General features: G+C 36.6%; 1 protein-coding gene across 1 annotated transcript in view; it reads left to right on the top strand.

Annotated features, from left to right (window-relative positions):
• The first annotated feature begins 347 nt into the window (after positions 1 to 347).
• Positions 348 to 18,839, top strand: part of PDZRN4 (PDZ domain containing ring finger 4) — a 430,067-nt gene continuing 411,575 nt past the window's right edge. Inside the window, exons 1-3 of the mRNA XM_055580837.1 lie at positions 348 to 1,116; positions 3,610 to 3,696; positions 5,614 to 5,721. Of these exons, the coding sequence (XP_055436812.1) occupies positions 466 to 1,116; positions 3,610 to 3,696; positions 5,614 to 5,721 (846 nt within the window). The 5' untranslated portion in view covers positions 348 to 465. The remainder of the gene's footprint in view (positions 1,117 to 3,609; positions 3,697 to 5,613; positions 5,722 to 18,839) is intronic.

An 18,839-nucleotide genomic window follows, 5' to 3' on the forward strand; every position in this document is an offset into this window, starting at 1 on the left:
TCTCAACGCCTGCACTGTGCCGTGCCAGCTCTATCCAAGGACTGCTGGAAGTTCACTATTCGGACAAAGGGGTTCACAGCTTTCCAGCGGATCGCTGTAATCCGACCTCAGCTCTCCTCTGACAACATTTGAAATGATATAAACTGCAGAGCAGCGAACAGCGAAGGACTATGTAGATTGGCGGAGCGGGGAGAGGGAAGAGGAGAAGGAGCTGGGGGAACTGGGGAGAGGGGGATCCCCTGGAGGTGGCGTCTATTCGTGTCAATACGGCAGAATCAGGGGACCTAGTCGGAGCCAGAAAACTTCAAGCCAAACAAACTCTGAGATCACTCCCCCTCACCCGTTCCTCTCCCCTCCGACGAACCATCACAGCTAAGAGCACTGTCCCTGTGGTAGCTCGGGGGAGACAGGGGGCTCGGAGAAGGTGGACCCCGCATTCGTGCCCCCTTCTCCCCCATCCCCACCATGGGCTTTGCCCTGGAGCGCTTCGCCGAATCGGTGGACCCAGATTTCCAGTGCAGATTGTGCGGCCAGGTGCTGGAGGAGCCCCTGTGCACGCCGTGCGGGCACGTCTTCTGCGCCCGCTGTCTTCTGCCCTGGGCGGCGCGGCGGCGCCGGTGCCCGCTGCAGTGCCGGCCCCTGGCGCCGGGCGAGCTGTACCGGGTGCTGCCTCTGCGCAGCCTCGTCCAGAAGCTGCGCATCCAGTGCGACTACCGCCCCCGCGGCTGCGGCCGCTCGGTGCAGCTGAGCGAGCTGGCGGCGCACGTCGAACGCTGCGACTTCGGCCCTGCCCGCCGCCGCCACCCGGGCAGCGTTTCCCGGCCGGACGGCCCGGGCAGTGGGGACCGATCCGTGCGGGGAGGCTGCCGCTCAGCGCCCGGGATCCGCCGCGGCGGGGGCGGGGGCTCACGCGGGGGGTCGCCGGGCGTCCGCGGCAGGAGCTGGAGGGGGCCCGGGCCTCGGGTCTGGAGGCGGCGCGAGAAGGCGCTTCTAGCGCAGCTCTGGGAGCTGCAGGGCGAGGTGCGGCTCATCGCCCGCAGGTACCAGGAGAAGTTGACCCAGTACATGGCTCATGTCCGCAACTTCGTCAGGGACCTGGGTGGCGGCCACGACGCGGTAAGGCTGAGGGATGGGGCACCGGGGAATGATCCATCGGGGTGGAAAAGGGAACGGTGTTTTCTGGCACTCAAGATTCTTTTGCAAGGTGACATCCTTCCTCACGCAGTAGGAAACATCCACGGCTCTGATCATCCACTACTCTTACCTGTCTTGTGTTTTAGTATTGCAGTCAACGAGGATTCTCCCCTTTTCCTTCTACTGGGATTGGAAGAAGTAACAGCTTCAATTCCAACTTTTCGGTGGAGAAGGAGGAATTAATAAAACTCATTTTCCCACCAGACCCTTGCTTCACATCTTTCACTCTCCTGCCCTAGCCTCTCCACCTTTTTTTTTTTTTTTCTTTCACCTTTGGCCTTTGTCTGAAGCCAGTTTGAGGAGGAAAGCCGGGAAACGAGGACCTCTCTGACTCTGCCTCCCCTTTGTCGCTGGCGAGCATCCCAGGGCGTGTCAGTCAGTCTCACACCTTTAGGTCTGAATGACTTAGTTTCTACCAAACCACCGGTATCAGCCACCTTCTACTCAGCATAGGGACTCAGGGATGCGGGAAACCAGAATCACTTGGAGTTAAGAAATGAAGAGATGAGATTTCTTAGACCTACCGGGTTAGTTTCATCACCCTAACCTTCCCTAAATAGTCCTTACGTGTTCCCGAATTTCATTATTAGTGGAATGTTGCGCGTGTGAGTGTGAGACTTGGGGAACCAAGTCAGGAGCTCACATCCATCTGCGCTCAGACTAGCCCGATGAGCTCCTGAGCTGTTTCATTTCTTTGTCGAGGCTTCTGGCCTTGAACTGTGTTCCTGGACTGCCCACTTTCCAATCGAATAAACACGCCTCCTTGCAGCGGCTGGTGAGACGAGGCCTGTTTATAAAGCTGTTGCTTCTCTTCTGAAGGACTTCTGCACAGTGTTTGACATTGTTGGTCGCTGCCATGGTGAGCAGAGATTTAGCAGAACTTACACTCCGTTCAAGGAGCTGTTTTCATTCCCCAGCCTCCTGGGGGAGGAGCCACCCAGGAGGATGCCCATCTGGGACTGTTTTGCACTGCCTCCAGCTCAGGCACCAAGTTTAGAAGCTTCTGTCCTTGAACCTAAAAAAGGATAATTGAAGGGTGAGGAGCTGAGCTGTATCTAGTCTGATCAGAAGTACACCCTTATTAAAAGATTGGATTCTATTATGTTTCTTTCTCTATTGTATCTGTATCTAGTTAAATGTATAAAATGGGAAGACCAGAGAGAAGCACAGAATTATGGTCTGTAATACTGGTTAAGGGTGCAAGGTTTTGGGGAAGGAATGGTTGGGGGAAAGGAGCAAGGCTAGATTATATGACAGAGAAGTCCATGCAACAAGTCAGGCTGTGGTTCTGAGAAGTGAGGAAGAACAGAGTGAGATCTGTATCTACTTAGCAAACTAAGGGAGATCTACAGTCTACTTACCAAAAGGCTTCTCTGTGCTGCTCAGAAATGTTTTGCCTCTACCAGTAGGGGCTGCTGTGCACACTGCCTGGGAAAAGCTTCTGAGAAAAAGTGGTGATGATGGTAGTAGTGATGACGATGTTTATGGAAATTCATCATTCCGGAGTAATTACCAAACATGTAATTTCCTCGGATAGTTAATAATATCCATAACCATGAATAAAGCTCATAGTCTCATACTATTTCATCTTATGTTTAAATTGGTCTTTATTAATAAGCAGATATTGTAGATAGAATTCCTATTTGTGTAACCATTATTTGGCCATCAGGAAAGCAATGCATACTACTTTAGTTAACACAAATCCTCTCTCTCTCTTTTTAAAATTCTGCAAAACCAAATAAAATACTATTTAAAATTAGGATTACTGTAACCTACAAGACCCTGTATTTCAATAGCAATCTGAATATTACTGTTGAAAAAAATTTATAAATAATATATTATACATATAAATTTACAAATATCCTTTACATCCCTCAAGACTTTCCAAAGTGAAATTTTTATATAAAATAATTCTTAGATTATTTAACAATTTACTAAACTCATCTACAATGGAGAGGAAAAACACAGATACCTGTATAGTTGAATCAGAAATCTATTTTAAATTACAGTGGACTCAGAATTAGATGCTACATTGGGATAAAAGCTGCATGTGTAAAAATACACAGCCATTTAGCCATTTTTGGAAATAGTTATTTTTCTTACATCCATGGTTTTTCCTTAAAATGCATACTTTCATTGTAAATTTAGGAAGAAATTAATCTCAAGAATTTAGCCATCCTTATCTTTAAAACTTTAAGGTTTTCTCTTTTCCAAATTTAATTTTTTTTTACTTAAAAAAATTTTTGATTCATGTTGATGTATGGCAAAACCAATACAATATTGTAAAGTAATTAGCCTCCAATTAAAATAAATAAATTTATACTAAAAAACAAAAAAATAAAAATAATTTTGTAGCATTTGCTTTTTTTCTTTTATATTTTTAACTAGTTAGTTATTTTATCCCTTTTCTTCTAGGAAGGAGAACATAAGCCACTCACTATTGTATTGGAAAGAGAAAATGACACTTTGGGATTCAATATTATAGGAGGTCGACCAAATCAGGTAACCGATCTTGTTAATGCATAACTCGTTTCTTGTTTTTAAAATAATAGAAGACTTAGCTTTCATTTGTGGATTTTGAGTGGAAAAAAAAAAGTGATTTAATCTTTAAAATAGTGCTTGTCATCAAGTATCAGATTTCTTAATTGCAAATATTGCAGTGTAAATATTCCAGAACATGGTGAGAGTTTTTTGAGAAAAATAAGACAAAACAAGAGTTAACTTTGCTACTTAAAAAAAAAAGAGTACATTTCACATTTTATCTACTTCGTATAGCCCTGTTGGCAACTTTCTTGAATAAATCTATTTCACAAAAATGTATAGGCAATTTCTGCTTGATAATCTTAGGTGTATCACTTGTTCGTAACTCTTATTTATTATTTCAAATTGATCAATTTTCAGATGCTAACACAGACCAGTAAGTTTATAATATATCTTGAATGAATGAAGAGTTAAAATGAATTGAAATAAGAGACAGTTGTTTTCACAATTTCATAGAAAATACCATGCTTAGAAAAGATAGTTGATTTGACATATTTTGACTCCCCAAATCAATTCCTTTATTTAATTGAATGAATAATTTTTTCTACACTGATGCCAATCTTTTTCAAAATTCATGAGTTTATAAACTCATAATAAATACTGCAGCTGCAAAGTTCTTTCTTATCCTTCAAATACTGTATCAGCTTAATTTTCATCCTCACTAGGAGGGGTGACGAAGTTTTTAGAAAATGATATTCTTTCAATTTCCCAAATCAGCTGTCATGAAAGTTTTGCGCCCTGCATTGCAGATGTTTTCCATGGGAATTGATGTTGTTAGCCATATGCTGTGTTCAGGCCAGGATGGCAATGACATGTTTCCCCCTTTTATTTAGCATTTTAAAAACCTATCAACTAATGACTGCTACGTTTCTGTTTCTAGAACCGTTCCCTTTTATTATGAAAAGGTAGAAGTCTTTTTAGCACATCATTTTGTTTTCTTTTCCCCTGTTAGGTGTTTGACATTTAGATGAAACTGGACATTTTCAAGAGCCTCTTAAAATTCATGTTAAAGAAGGCTAATAAATGAGAAATAATCTTAACCTGCCATTAAGTGAAGTGACATTTAAAATTATGTAATTTATTATTATAGGATGTTGGGCATTTTCCCTAAATGAGTTTTGCAATGTAATTGGTGTTCTGTGACTTACTAAAATGCTATATCCAGTGTTCTTGCCTGGAGAATCCCAGGGACAGGGGAGCCTGGTGGGCTGCCATCTATGGGGTCGCACAGAATTGGACACGATTAAGGTGACTTAGCATGTATGATACTGACTATGTGTTTGAGGTTTAACTAATAATCAGACTCACTGTACATGGAACCCATTCTAGAAAGCCACTGAAATTTGAAGTTCATCTTTTAGAATTTTACGCTTGAGTAAATGGTTTCCCCTGTGAATAGATACAGTCAGAGCTATATTTCCAAACATGTCCCATTGTGAGGGTATATTTTTAGAACTATGACCACCTCTCAAACCAATTACATAGTAAGGCTGGATATGCTTTTCATTTCCTTCAACTTAGGGTCTTTGTAATTGCTACACCTCTTTAGAAGTGAGATGTTTTATAAACAATACTTAGAAGCCTACTGTTATCACCTTATACATGGCTTTCCTCATAGTTTTTATGTATATGTACACAAAAACAGGAGGTAAATAGATAATCTTGTCAAAGATGTGGGATTCCTTCACTAAAGCTGCCATCTAGATTAATAACTAGTTGGTGTTAAGTAAGTTATAGTTCAATATCAAATCTCCAGTTTAGAAAGAGAGTTGCATGTTTAGGGAGGTTTGACAATGTTGCATTTACTAAATTGTTTTTTTATCTAACTTAAAATTCTGTTCACATCTTTCTCACTGCTAACAGTTTTATTTTTAATAGAATAATCAAGAAGAAACACCAATGGAAGGAATTTATGTTTCAAAAATTTTGAAAAATGGACCTGCTGATAGAGCAGATGGCCTGGAAATTCATGACAAAATCATTGAGGTAAGACAATAATAAAATACAAATAGGATTTGTGAAAGAATATTTGGACATTTTAAATTTCCAAACTTACTACTTTTCCTAGGTGTGGTACTTATTAAAGTGTATATCTCACAATGGTATTTAAGTGACCTATTTTAATTATTGGATATTGGACTAGAAGAATGAATCACCCAAAATTTCGAAATGTGTTAATGAATGTTTCCATTTGAAAAAATTGCCTGTCCCAATGAATTTTAAAGATGAGTGTGTGATTATCAAAGGATTAGTTTTTATGACATCTCAGAAAGGATGATAAATCTCTGCTGAAGAACATTTTTGATGAGTAAATATTACTATATTTAAACTTGTAATTGGTAAGTTATGTGTAGAGTTTGGAATTATTTATACAATGTCTTTCTACCATTTCTTAGTTTAATATGGTTATCTTGTTCATGTTTTACATGAAAAAAAAAAGAAGCAGCTTTTTTTTCTTATTGCAAAAACTTGTTGTAAACTATTTTTTCTTCTGTACGTTATATCTGTATTAGTTGTATTTAGGGTTGATAAAGTAAACACTTACAAGTTAGTGAAATTTGAGTTGTGATTATGGAATTTGGTGTCACTGCCATTTACTGACTCAGTGCTTTTGAAATGTTAATTGGTTGCTAAGTTGCTTCAGTCATGTCCCACTCTTTGTGACCCCTTGGACTACAGCCCTCCAGGCTCCTCTGTCCATGCGATTCTCCAGGCAAAGATACTGGAGTGGGTTGCCATTTCCTGTTGGATAGTATTATTTGGCTTAAGTGAAAATTATGTTAATTTTATCAATGGAATTATTTCCAATATATTAGTAAAGGCATAAATGGAAATTTGGAACATTTATTTAACTCCACTGTGCTTTTGGAAAAACTCTGCTTTCTAAATTATGTAATCGCTATCTTTCTGAGTGTCTGTATAAACTATCTGGATGGAGACTGTTTTTTTATTAAACTTTGAATAATGTTTTAGATTTTCGTTCATCATTTGTGCATTAAAAAGTTGAATTTCAAATAATTTCATCAAGAATGAGAGTAAAGAGTAGAGAAAAGTCTATAGTTTTTGGTTGACTTATACCATTTAGAAATTAGCTGATTAGGCACTTTGGAGGAGAGAGAGGAGTTGCCTTTGGCTAAAAAATTGCGGTTTTTATCTAAAGAGGTCTCTTGTATCAAGATTTTCTCTTTCTAGTTTTGTAGCCAAGAAAGTATAGAGCTACTTTCACTGATGTTATCCAGTTTGTCTTGACAATTTGCCTGGTGGAAACATTTACATGCTACAGTATCTAAAGTTAGAATTTGTCTGTTTCTACTCATGTTTGTGCTGTATGATATAAAGGAAAGATAACAAACAAAAAATTGTTCTTATTACTTTCTGCATTATCTCTAAGCATTTAGGTTTTTCCAGTTAATGAAAAACAAATGCCTACATATGCTACTATTAGAAGTGCTGATGGAACTGGATATGTATATTCCATTAGCACGCATATTCACATGTACTCATAACAGAAACACATACTTGGGATTTGGAAATGATTTAGTCCAACTAGGCAGCAATGTAATGTATGCTTCATTGATGTTGTATGGAAAAGGAGGAAGAAGAATTTGTTTTTTATATTGTAATATAGCAAATCTGTTAAAAATGTATTGGTTTTGTTAATGTAAAGATGTACATTTATTAAAACTATGGTTGATTAATTAGTGCATCTCTATATCTAATATTGTTACTAATATATTTCAAAATAACCTTACTTAAATAATACAAGATAAAAAGCAAAAAGATCAGTCATGGGGTTGATTGATCAATTATATTGATAATCAGTTGATCTAAATTATAATTTCTAACCAGCTGCAGTATTACTATTATTTCAGCTTGATGTGCATGTATTAGCTGCTAATGACAAGAGCTTGAAATTTACCTAGGTTCAGTTCAGTTGCTCAGTTATGCGCGACTCTTTGCGACCCCATGGAATTCATGCCAGGCCTCCCTGTCCATCACCAACTCCCAGAGCTTACTCAGACTCATGTCCATTGAGTTGGTGATGCCATCCAACCATCTCATCTTCTGTCGTTCCCTACTCCTCCCTCCTTTAATCTTTCCCAGCATCAGGGTCTTTTCCAATGAGTTAGTTCTTTGCATCAGGTGGCCAAAGTATTGGACTTTCAGCTTCAGCGTCAGTCCTTCCAATGAATATTCAGGACTGATCTCCTTTATGATGGACTGGTTGGATCTCACATCCATACATGACTACTGGAAAAACCATAGCTTTGACTAGATGGACCTTTGTTGGCAAAGTAATATCTCCGCTAGTAATGTCTCTTTAATATGCTGTCTAGGTTGGTCATAACTTTTTTTCCAAGAAGCAAGTGTTTTTTAATTTCAGTTACCATCTGCAGTGATTTTGGAGCCCAGAAAAATAAAGTCTGACACTGTTTCCACTGTTTCCCCATCTATTTCCCATGAAGTGATGGGACCAGATGCCATGATCTTAGTTTTCTGAATGTTGAGTTTTAAGCCAACTTTTTCACTCTCCTCTTTCACTTTCATCAAGAGGCTCTTTAGTTCTTCACTTTCTGTCATTAGTGTGGTGTCATCTGCATATCTGAGGTTACTGATATTTCTCCCAGCAATCTTGATTCCAGCTTGTGCTTCATCCAGTCCAGCATTTCTCATGATGTCCTCTGCATATAAGTTAAATAAGCAAGGTGACAAAATACAGCCTTGACGTAACTCCTTTCCCAATTTGGAACCAGTCTGTTGTTCCATGTCCAGTTCTAACTGTTGCTTCTTGACCTGCATACAGATTTCTCAGGAGGCAGGTCAGGTGGTCTGGTATTCCCATCTCTTGAAGAATTTTCCACAGTTAATTGTGATCCACACAGTCAAAGGCTTTGGCATAGTCAGTAAAGCAGAAGTAGATATTTTTCTGGAACTCTCTTGAAATTTGCCTCAGTGATAGAGATTTATCAATGAATCCTTTTAGCCAGAGTACATTGCTATTATGCATATTTTCTTTATAGTTCTATAATGAATTCATGTGACCACATTTGCTGTTAAGAAATGAGTTAGGTCGTATATACATTTCTGGAATGTTATCTGTTAAATAGCATGAAATAGTTTGTAAAGAAGATGATTAGAAATAAATCTCTTGTATTCACTTTTTCAGAGTGAAAGGTAGTTGTGTGACCTTACTTAATATACATATTTAAATAAGCTTGTTTGTTCTTGTGCTTATATATGTGCAAAATATCCCTATGTGTATGTAAGAAAGATATAATTCTTGTCAATTAATTAGTTAATTTGCCATTATGGCACCAGTAAACTTTATAATGGGAAGCTGATAAGAAATACGTTGATTAATTTAAAATATACAGACATAAAAAAACAGATTTTATGTTAGATTAATTTTCATTTTTTTGTGCTCAGTGATTTGTTTAGTGAACTAATTTGATAATTTTTTTTCTCAGTTTTTGAATTTTAAATGGCCGTGCTGATTTAAACCTAGTTCAAAAAATATATTTGTTTACGGTATAAAGTACCCAAATACTTCATATATTATAGTATATGTGACTTAATTCCCACAGTCTGACACATTACTAAATGTTTTGAATTCAGTGATATATGACTTAAATGAAAAATAGAAACTGTTCTATAATTCATTTTTTACTTAAAATATACTAAAATTATTTTGTCTAGTTAATTACTTAAAGCACTCATTATGACAGGCTTATGAAATACATTTATAAAATAAATTTTCTTAAATCATTCATTTGAAGGAGAAAGTAGATATGTTGAAAGTTTGGTTCTACTGATAAAGAGATTTTGCTAATGCTAATAAAAATATTAGCTATAACAATTTTGTTAAAGTTTAACAAAGGCCAAAACTCCAAAAGTATGTCTTTAAATATTGTGCATTCTACTGAAACTTAATTCAAGAAATATAAAAGAAAAATTATAGTCATGAGATAAATCCATGCCGTATTTTTCACATAATGAAAGGCAAATTTAGTTTGAAGCTAGTCACCATAAGCAATCATGTTTATCAGTTTATAGATGTTTACAAATCTACATTTGTTAAAATATTTATGTGTGTAGATTCAGAAAAGACATCAGTTGTGATATGTCAGTTACAATATTAGGTGTCAAAGTATCACTGGAGATTGAAAAGGCAGAAGATATTGTTAGACATTTTGAAATATCACAGAAATTCACATAGACTAGGAATTCACCAGAGTGTACATCTGAATAAAAGCATCTTTTGCATGCTACTTTTCACCCTTTCAAGGCTCAAAGGACCACAGAAGATCCTTGATACTATCAAAGGCTTTGGCACACTTCAATGAAGGCAATACCAATACAGTCATTATCATCATGTTAGGATGCCTGAGTTGGAAAAGGCAATGGCACCCCACTCCAGGACTCTTGCCTGGAAGATCCCATGGATGGAGGAGCCTGGTAGGCTGCAGTCCATGGGGTCGCTAAGAGTCGGACACGACTGAGCGACTTCACTTTCACTTTTCACTTTCATGCATTGGAGAAGGAAATGGCAACCCACTCCAGTGTTCTTGCCTGGAGAATCCCAGGGACGGGGGAGCCTGGTGGGCTGCCGTCTATGGGGTCGCACAGAGTCGGACACGACTGAAGCCACTTAGCAGCAGCAGCAGCAGCAGCAGGATGCCTGAGGGTATGTGAGAGGGAGTTGAGAGTCAAAGTTCACTGCTGCTGTCAGCAACTTCTCTTCTATTGTTATTTCTGTGATGCTGGTGGTGGGTTGCTGCTGCTGCTGCTGCTGCTAAGTCGCTTCAGGCTGTCCGACTCTGTGCGACCCCATAGACGGCAGCCCACCAGGCTCCCCCGTCCCTGGGATTCTCCAGGCAAGAACACTGGAGTGGGTTGCCATTTCCTTCTCCAATGCATGAAAGTTAAAAGTGAAGTCACTCAGTCGTGGCCGACCCTCAGCGACCCCATGGACTGCAGCCTTCCAGGCTTCTCCGTCCATGGGATTTTCCAGGCAAGAGTACTGGAGTGGGGTGCCATTGTTACACAACTATAACCCCTGAATGAGAAAGTGACTAGAGGGAGGATAGTCATTCATGGCTCTTCACATTTTGTTCTCTTCTACCCATTCCCCTGACTCCCAGCAATACTTTGAGATCATGACAGGAAAGTCCACCTTTTTTTCCACTTCTGGAGACTAGGGTGCAAGGGTGAAGTGCTGTGAAGTCTGTGAAGACAGTTGGGAGCAGAAAGCACAGTTTTCTTTAGTGTATATATTAAAATATCTTCTATTTGAAATCCATTGTGAAATGCAGCACACAAGACTTCTCCGTTTACTTTAGAAAGAATTCCAACATGGAATCATGTCAGTATAGCACTTTCTAGAAAGTGCTCTGTTTAGTACTAGCAGAAAGAAGACTACTAGAACTTATCTCTTCCAGACTGCCAACTATACTTTGTTTTAGTTCTTCAGTGTTAGATATTCTGCATTCTCTGTCACTACTTTCTCTTCCACTAAAGTGAAAATCTTTGATGGCTATCATGTTTATTTGCCCAAGGCTCTGCATAATTTGGTGTGGCTGTTAATGCAGGAAATTTAAATGCAGATTAGAGCTAAAGGTTCAGGAATGCTTTTGAATCAGATCTTCAGTGTGCCTATATGTGCCTGATGGCCTAGTGTAACTTATTGAGTCATTAAGCAGCCATGCTAATTTGTGTATGCATAAGAAATATTTACAGGTTCTGTAGGTCATTTGTATAACTGGTGGGGAATTAGAATTTTTGACAAATTGCTATTTAATTCAAACATATTACAGAATTCATCAATAAAATATTATCACCCTCCCATGTTCTTAGAGTGTATTTCAATATTGATTTTCTGAAAGAATTAGGAGAGAAATAAAGCAATCTTGTTAAGTGCAAGTAAAGAACTACATTGTAATGAGTTTTAAAATCAAGATTCCATTTGTAATACATGATTATCATTATATAATTGTATATTTTAATATATCTTGAAAATTCTGTGGTTTAGTGGGAGCATGAATTCTGAAATCAGGGAGATCTAGCTAGAATTCCTGTCCTGCCTTTAAAATGTATGGCCTTATATAGGCCCTTGTGGCTCAGATGATAAAGAATCTGCCTGCCATGCAGGAGACCCCAGTTTGATCCCTGGTCAGGAAGATGCCCTGGAGGAGGGAATGTCAATCCACTCCAGTATGCTTGCCTGGAAATTTCCATGGACAGAGGAGCCTGGCAGGCTACACTCCATGGGACGGCAAAGAGTCAGACATGACTGAAAGACTAACACTTTCAGTTTCACTTGAATAAACCAGCTGTGCCTCAGTTTCTATGCCATTCATACTTATTGTGTGCATGAAGTGCCAAGCACAGGGCAGGTTCCTGGAACCTGCTGTTGTGAGCCTTATGTGTCTCATTCAGCTTATGCAAGTAGTTTGTTCTTCAAAGCAGAGAGAGAGTATAGGGAGGGGAAGGGCAGTAGTATTTTTCTTTTTTGGAGAATTCAGTCACTCCAGTTTTCAGTCATTCCCATTTCCATAGGCACCACAGTTTGAATGAGTAAATGTAGGAAGCTTTAAGTTGTACATTTCACATACTGATATAGATATCAGATGCAAAAAGGGCTGCAGGAGAAAATTGTAGACTTATGGTTTAATTCAGTCGTTTAACAAGTATCTTACTAACTGCCTATATGTATTAAGTGGCATGGTTGTATTATGGAAATAAAGAGAAATAAGGCTTATTCTCTGCTCTCAAGCAGCTCCTTATGTTGAAGGCCTGTTTTCTGTCTATACAAGGTAAGGCAGGCCTTTATGTAAAGCTGCTCTTTCAATTGCTATGAAGACAGATGAACATTATCATCTTGTCTTAGTGGAAGGACACTATGGATTAATTTTAGTTTTCCTGTTATCCTAGAAGTACTTCAGCTCATTTTGAGACATCATGATATGGGATTAGTAAAAGAGTGGAATCTGTGGATGTAACATAGCATTTTGGTTTAAGGAAGAAATTCAGGCCTTGAACTTGGGTCTCAGCCTTGAAATTGAGCTGGGTTATCTCACAAAGATTTCTCAATTTTTTCTTATTCCCAGTTTTGTGCCCATAGCTACGAGGGTAACAACAGCTAGTTTCTCAAGTTTTCTATCCAGTTTATCATAGTATTTTGCCAATCCACTAAGTTTCTATTATTAATAAATTCAGTTCTGTTTAAAATATTTTAAATGTTTTATTTTAGCTTACAAAAGAAAAGCTAGAAGGGTCTTTAAAACCTTGAGCTTTAGTGAATTAAGCACTGATTTATCTGTTTTAAATGTATAAGATATGAACTTTGATTTTTGAGTGCTAAGCTTCTGAGAAAGTAAACAGGGCCACCATACATGACTGTGCAGTTCGAGTACCACATAACTGCATGTGGGGTCCCTGTCAGAAAGTCTAACTGTGACTCCCATTCCTCCTTTAGTTCCCGGCTACAAAGTCTCAACAGAGCACCTCTATAATTTACTTTTATTTAGATGATTTTTATTAGGTATAATTGACATGCAATATTATATTAGTTTCAGCTATACAACACAATGATTTGATATTTTGAATATATTGTAAAAACAGTCACTACCGTTAAGTCTAGCTGAAATCGTCACCATGGACATTTATAGGATTTTTTCCTGTGATGAGAACTTATAGGATCTACTCTCTTAGCAGCTTTCAAATATGCAAGATAGCATTTGCTAACTATACTTGCCATGCTGTTCATTACATTCCCATCACGTATTTATTTTATATCTGGAAGTTTTTTTTTTTTTTTTTTTTTTTTAAACTTTACATAACTGTATTAGTTTTGCCAAATATCAAAATGAATCCACCACAGGTATACATGTGTTCCCCATCCTGAACCCTCCTCCCTCCTCCCTCTCCATTCCATCCCTCTGGGTCGTCCCAGTGCACCAGCCCCAAGCATCCAGTATCGTGCATCAAACCTGGACTGGCAACTCGTTTCATACATGATATTTTACATGTTTCAATGCCATTCTCCCAAATCTTCCCACCCTCTCCCTCTCTCCCAGAGTCCATAAGACTGTTCTATATATCATTGTCTCTTTTGCTGTCTCGTACACAGGGTTATTGTTACCATCTTTCTAAATTCCATATATATGCGTTAGTATACTGTATTGGTGTTTTTCTTTCTGGCTTACTTCACCTGTATAATAGGCTCCAGTTTCATCCACCTCATTAGAACTGATTCAAATGTATTCTTTTTAATGGCTGAATAATACACCTTTATATTCCCTTTGCCTGTTTCCTCTGTCCCTAACTCCCCAGCTCTGAGAACCATTGAACAATCTGTTCTTTGTATCTATGAGATTTTTTTTTTAATTCTACATATAAGTTTGATCCCATTGTATCTGTCTCTCTCTATTTCACTTAGCTGATATATATAATATATATATGTACATATATGTGTGTGTATATATATGCATGTGTGTGTGTGTGTGTGTGTGTGTGTGTGTGTATACATATATGTATATATCTCAGAGTTTCTTTATCCATTTATACATCCATGGATATTTAGGTTCTTTACATATCTTGGTCTTTCTAAATAATGCTTCATGCATCTTTTTGAAATAGTGTTTTTATTTTCTTTGGAAAATAAAATTTTTGAATTTATTGAATTAAATTAAAAAATTATTAAAATTTTTGAATTTTAGAATTTTTCTATTATATGGTAGTTCTATTTTTAATTTTTTGAGGAAACCTCATAATGTTTCTCATAGTGTTTTTCACCATCTACATCCCCACCAATAGTATGCAGGGGTTCACTTTTCTCTACATTTTGGCTAGCATTTGTCATCTCTTATCTTTTTGATAATATCTCTTCTAACACATGTGAGGTGATATCTCATTGTAATTTTACATTTCCCTCTTGATTAGTGATGCTGAGCATCTTGTCATGTTCTTGTTGGCTATCTGCATGTCTTTTTTTGTAAAAAAAAAAAAAAGGTGTTTACTTCTTCTACCCATATTTTAATCAGATTATTTGTTTTTAAGCTGAGTTGTATATATTCTGTATATGTTTTGGATACTAACTCCTTATCAAATATATGATTTGCAAATATTTTCTCCCATTCAATAAGCTCCCTTTTCACTTTTTTCTTCTCTGCTGTGCAGAAGGTCTTTAGTTTGATATATTCTCACTTGTTTCTTTTTCTTGTTTTGTTGTTGTCAAATCCAAAATGAATTATTGCCAAGTCCAGTATTGAGAACCATGGTGCCTATGTTGTCTTGGAGTTGTATGGTTTAAGATTTTGCATTCAAGTCTTTAATTCATTTTAAGTGAATTATTATTTAGAGTATAACATAGTGATCTAGTTTCTTTTTTTTGCATGTAACTGTCCAGTTTTCCCAGCACGATTTACTGAAGTGAAAGTGTTAGGTGATCAGTCGCGTCTGACTCTTTGCAGTCCCGTGGATGGCAGCCCACCAGGCTCCTCTGTCCATGGAATTCCCCAGGCAAGAATACAGGAGTGGGTAGCCATTTCTTTCTCTAGGTGATCTTCCTGACCCAGGGTTCGAACCCAGGTATCCTGCATTGCAAGCAGACTCTTCACCGTCTGAGCCACCAGGAAGCCCATTTATTGAAGAGACTGTCCTATTCCCATTGTGTAGTTTTGATTCCTTTGTTGTATGTAATTGTATGCCTGAATTTATTTCTGGGCTCTCTATTCTATTAATCAATGTGTTTTTTATTAATACCATAATGTTTTGACTATTGTAGCTTTGTAATATAGTTTGTAATCAAGGAGTGTGATGTCTTCAACTTTCTTCATTATTCTTAAGCTTACTTTAGGGTCTTTTGTGGTTCTATGCAAATTTTAGGATTTTTTTCTATTTTTGTGAAAAAATGCCAGATTTTCATAAGGATTGCATTGAATCTGTAGATTATTTTGGGTAGTATGGACATTTTAAAAATAACAATTCTCTCAATCAGTGAGCACAGACTACCTTTCCATTTATTTGTGTTCTTCATATTCTTTCACCAGTGTCTTATAGTTTTCAGTGCACAGGTCTTTTACTTCTTCTGTTACATTTATTTCTAGGTATTTTATTATTTTTGATATAATTGTAAGTGTGATTATTTTCTTCATTTATTTTTCAGGTAGTTCATTAATAGTCTATAGAAACAGAACTGATTTCTGTGTGTTGATTTTGTATCCTCCAACTTTACTGAATTTATTAGTTCTAACCATTTTGGGTGGTGTCTTTAGAAAATTCTTTGCACAAATGACTGTCTGTATCTACCAGTTCTATATCTGCTAATTCAATCAACTGTGAATTAAAGAGAAAAAAAAAGCCTGAAAGTTCAAAAAAGCAAAACTTAAATTTGCCATGAACTTACAAATATTTACATAGCATTTACATTGTATTTATAATTATTACATAGCATTTACATTGTATTAGGTATTGTAAGTAATCTAGAGATGATTTAAATCATATGAGAGAACATGCATACTTTACATGCCAATACTATGCCATTTTATATATGATACTTGAGCATTCACAGATTTGGGTGTTAGAGAGGGCTGGTTCCTGGAACCAGTTTCATGTGGGTACCAAAAGATGATTGTATAAAATTATGTCATCTGAATACAGTGAAAGTTTTACTATTTCCCTTTCTAATTTGCAAGCTTTTTATTTTCCCATCTGATTGCTAAGTCTTCCAATATTATTAATATGCTGTATAAAAGTGGTGAGAGTGGTCATCCTTGTCTTGTTCCTGATCCTATAAAGAAAAACTTTAATTTTTTTAAAAATTGACTGTGCCATTAGCTGTGGAATTTTCTTTCATATGTGGACTTTATTATGTTGAGGTATTCCCTTTGTATCTAGTTGGTTGAGAGCTTTTATCATAAGTGGATGTTACCTTTTGTCAAATGATTTTTCTTCATTTACTGAGCTGATCATGATTTTTATCCTTCATTTTGTTAAAGTGGTGTATCACATTGATTGATTTGTGAATATTGAACCATACTTTTAAGTTTGGAATTAAGTTCCACTTGTTTATGGTATATGATCCTTTTGATGTATTGCTGAATTCAGTTTGTTGATCAATATTTTGTTGATTTTAGATCTGTGTTTATCAGGGATATTAGCCTGTGAGTTTCCTTTCTTGTGGTGTCTTTGTCTGTTTTTAGTAACAGGGTAATGCTGTCATCCTGAAATGTGGTTAGAAGTGTTCCCTCTACTTCTGTTTTTTGGAAGAGTTTGAGAGAAAGATTGGTATCAATCTTCCTTTGAATTATCGTTAGAATTCACTGCGAAGCAACCTAATCCTGAGGTTTGGTTGTTGGGAGGTTTTTGATTACTGATTCAATCTCCTTACTGGTAATCACTCTGTTGATATGTTCCATTTGTTTGTGATTCAGTCTTGGACGATTTTATTTCTAGGGATTTATCCGTGACTTAAGTTATCCAATTTGTCAGTATATACTTGTTGATAGTAGGTCTCTTATAATCCTTTGTTTTTCTGTAGTATCAGTTATAATGTTACTTCTTTCATTTCTGATTTTACTTGAGTCCTATGAGTTTTAACTTTTTAAGAACCATTTCTTTGTTTAATTGATATTTTATGTCGTCTTTTTGCTTTCTATTTTAGTCTGCTCTGATTTTTGTTATTTCTTTCCTTCTGCTAAATTTTGTTCTCTTTCTAGTTTCTTGAGTTGTAAAGTTATGTTGTTTATTTGGGATATTTATTGTTTCTTGAGGTGGGCATTTATTGCTATGAACTTCATTTTTAAAGCTGCTTTTTGCTCCATGCCATGAATTTTGATATGTTGTATTTCCATTTTCATTTGTCTCAAGATATTTCTTTAAATTTCCCTTTTGATTTCTTTGTTGATCATTGGTTGTTCAGTAGCATGTTGTATAGTATCCATATATTTGTGAAATTCTGGTTTATTCATATAATTCTTTTTACCTTTGTACTGTTTTGGTCAGAAAAGATCCTTGATATGATTTAAGTCTTCTTGAACTAGTTAAGATTTGTTGAATGACAATTTAACTATATATATATATATATATATAGAGAGAGAGAGAGAGAGAGAGAGAGAGACAAAGAGAGATTCATATTCTTTTCCATTATGGTTATCACAGGGTGAGTCTTTTATTCTTGTAACTACTCTATGTCTTTGGAGAATCTACTTTCTTTACATTTAAAGTAGTTATTAATAGTTATGTACTTATTTCCAATTTGTTAACTGTTTTCTGGCTGTTTTGTAGCTTCTCTACTCCATTTTTCTTTTCTTGCTTTCTTCCTTTGTGGTTTGATGACTTTCCTTAGTGATATACTAGATTTCTTTCTGATTATCTTTTGTGAATTTACAATAGCTTTTTGCTTTGTAATTAGCATAAAGCTTACATATAACAATTTATATTTATAACAGTTTAAGTTGATAAAAACTTATGTTAGAATGCATCCTAAAATAATCCCCACTCATGTTATATGTTTGTGATGTCACATCGTACATCTTTTTATCTGGTGAATTCCTTACCTAATTATCATAGATAATTAGAGTGAGTTTTAGTACTTTGTCTTTTAATCTTCATACTAACTTTATAAGTGATTAATTCACATAAAATGTATTTATGTTTCCCAGTGAGGTTTATATTTTCATTTTTTTTTGTTATTAATCAACACCTTTTTTTTCAGTTTAAAGAGGTCACTTTAACATTTCCTGTATCACTGTTTTAATGTTGATGAACTCATTTTGCTTTTGCTTGTCTATAAAACTATTTATTTCTCCTTTAATTGTGAATGATAACTTTGTTAGGCCGAGTATTGTTGGTTGGAAGTTTTTTTTTTTTTTCTTTCAGTACTTTTTTTTTTTCCTTTTTTTTTTAAATTTTATTTTATTTTTAAATTTTACATAATTGTATTAGTTTTGCCAAATATCAAAATAAATCTGCCACAGCTATATATGTGTTCCCCATCCTGAACCCTCCTCCCTCCTCCCCACACCATCCCCCTAGGTCATCCCAGTGCACCAGCCCAAGCATCCAGTATCATGCATCAAACCTGGACCAGCAACTCGTTTCAT

This window comes from Bubalus kerabau, chromosome 1 (genome assembly GCF_029407905.1).
Source record: "Bubalus kerabau isolate K-KA32 ecotype Philippines breed swamp buffalo chromosome 1, PCC_UOA_SB_1v2, whole genome shotgun sequence".
NCBI lineage: Eukaryota > Metazoa > Chordata > Mammalia > Artiodactyla > Bovidae > Bubalus > Bubalus kerabau.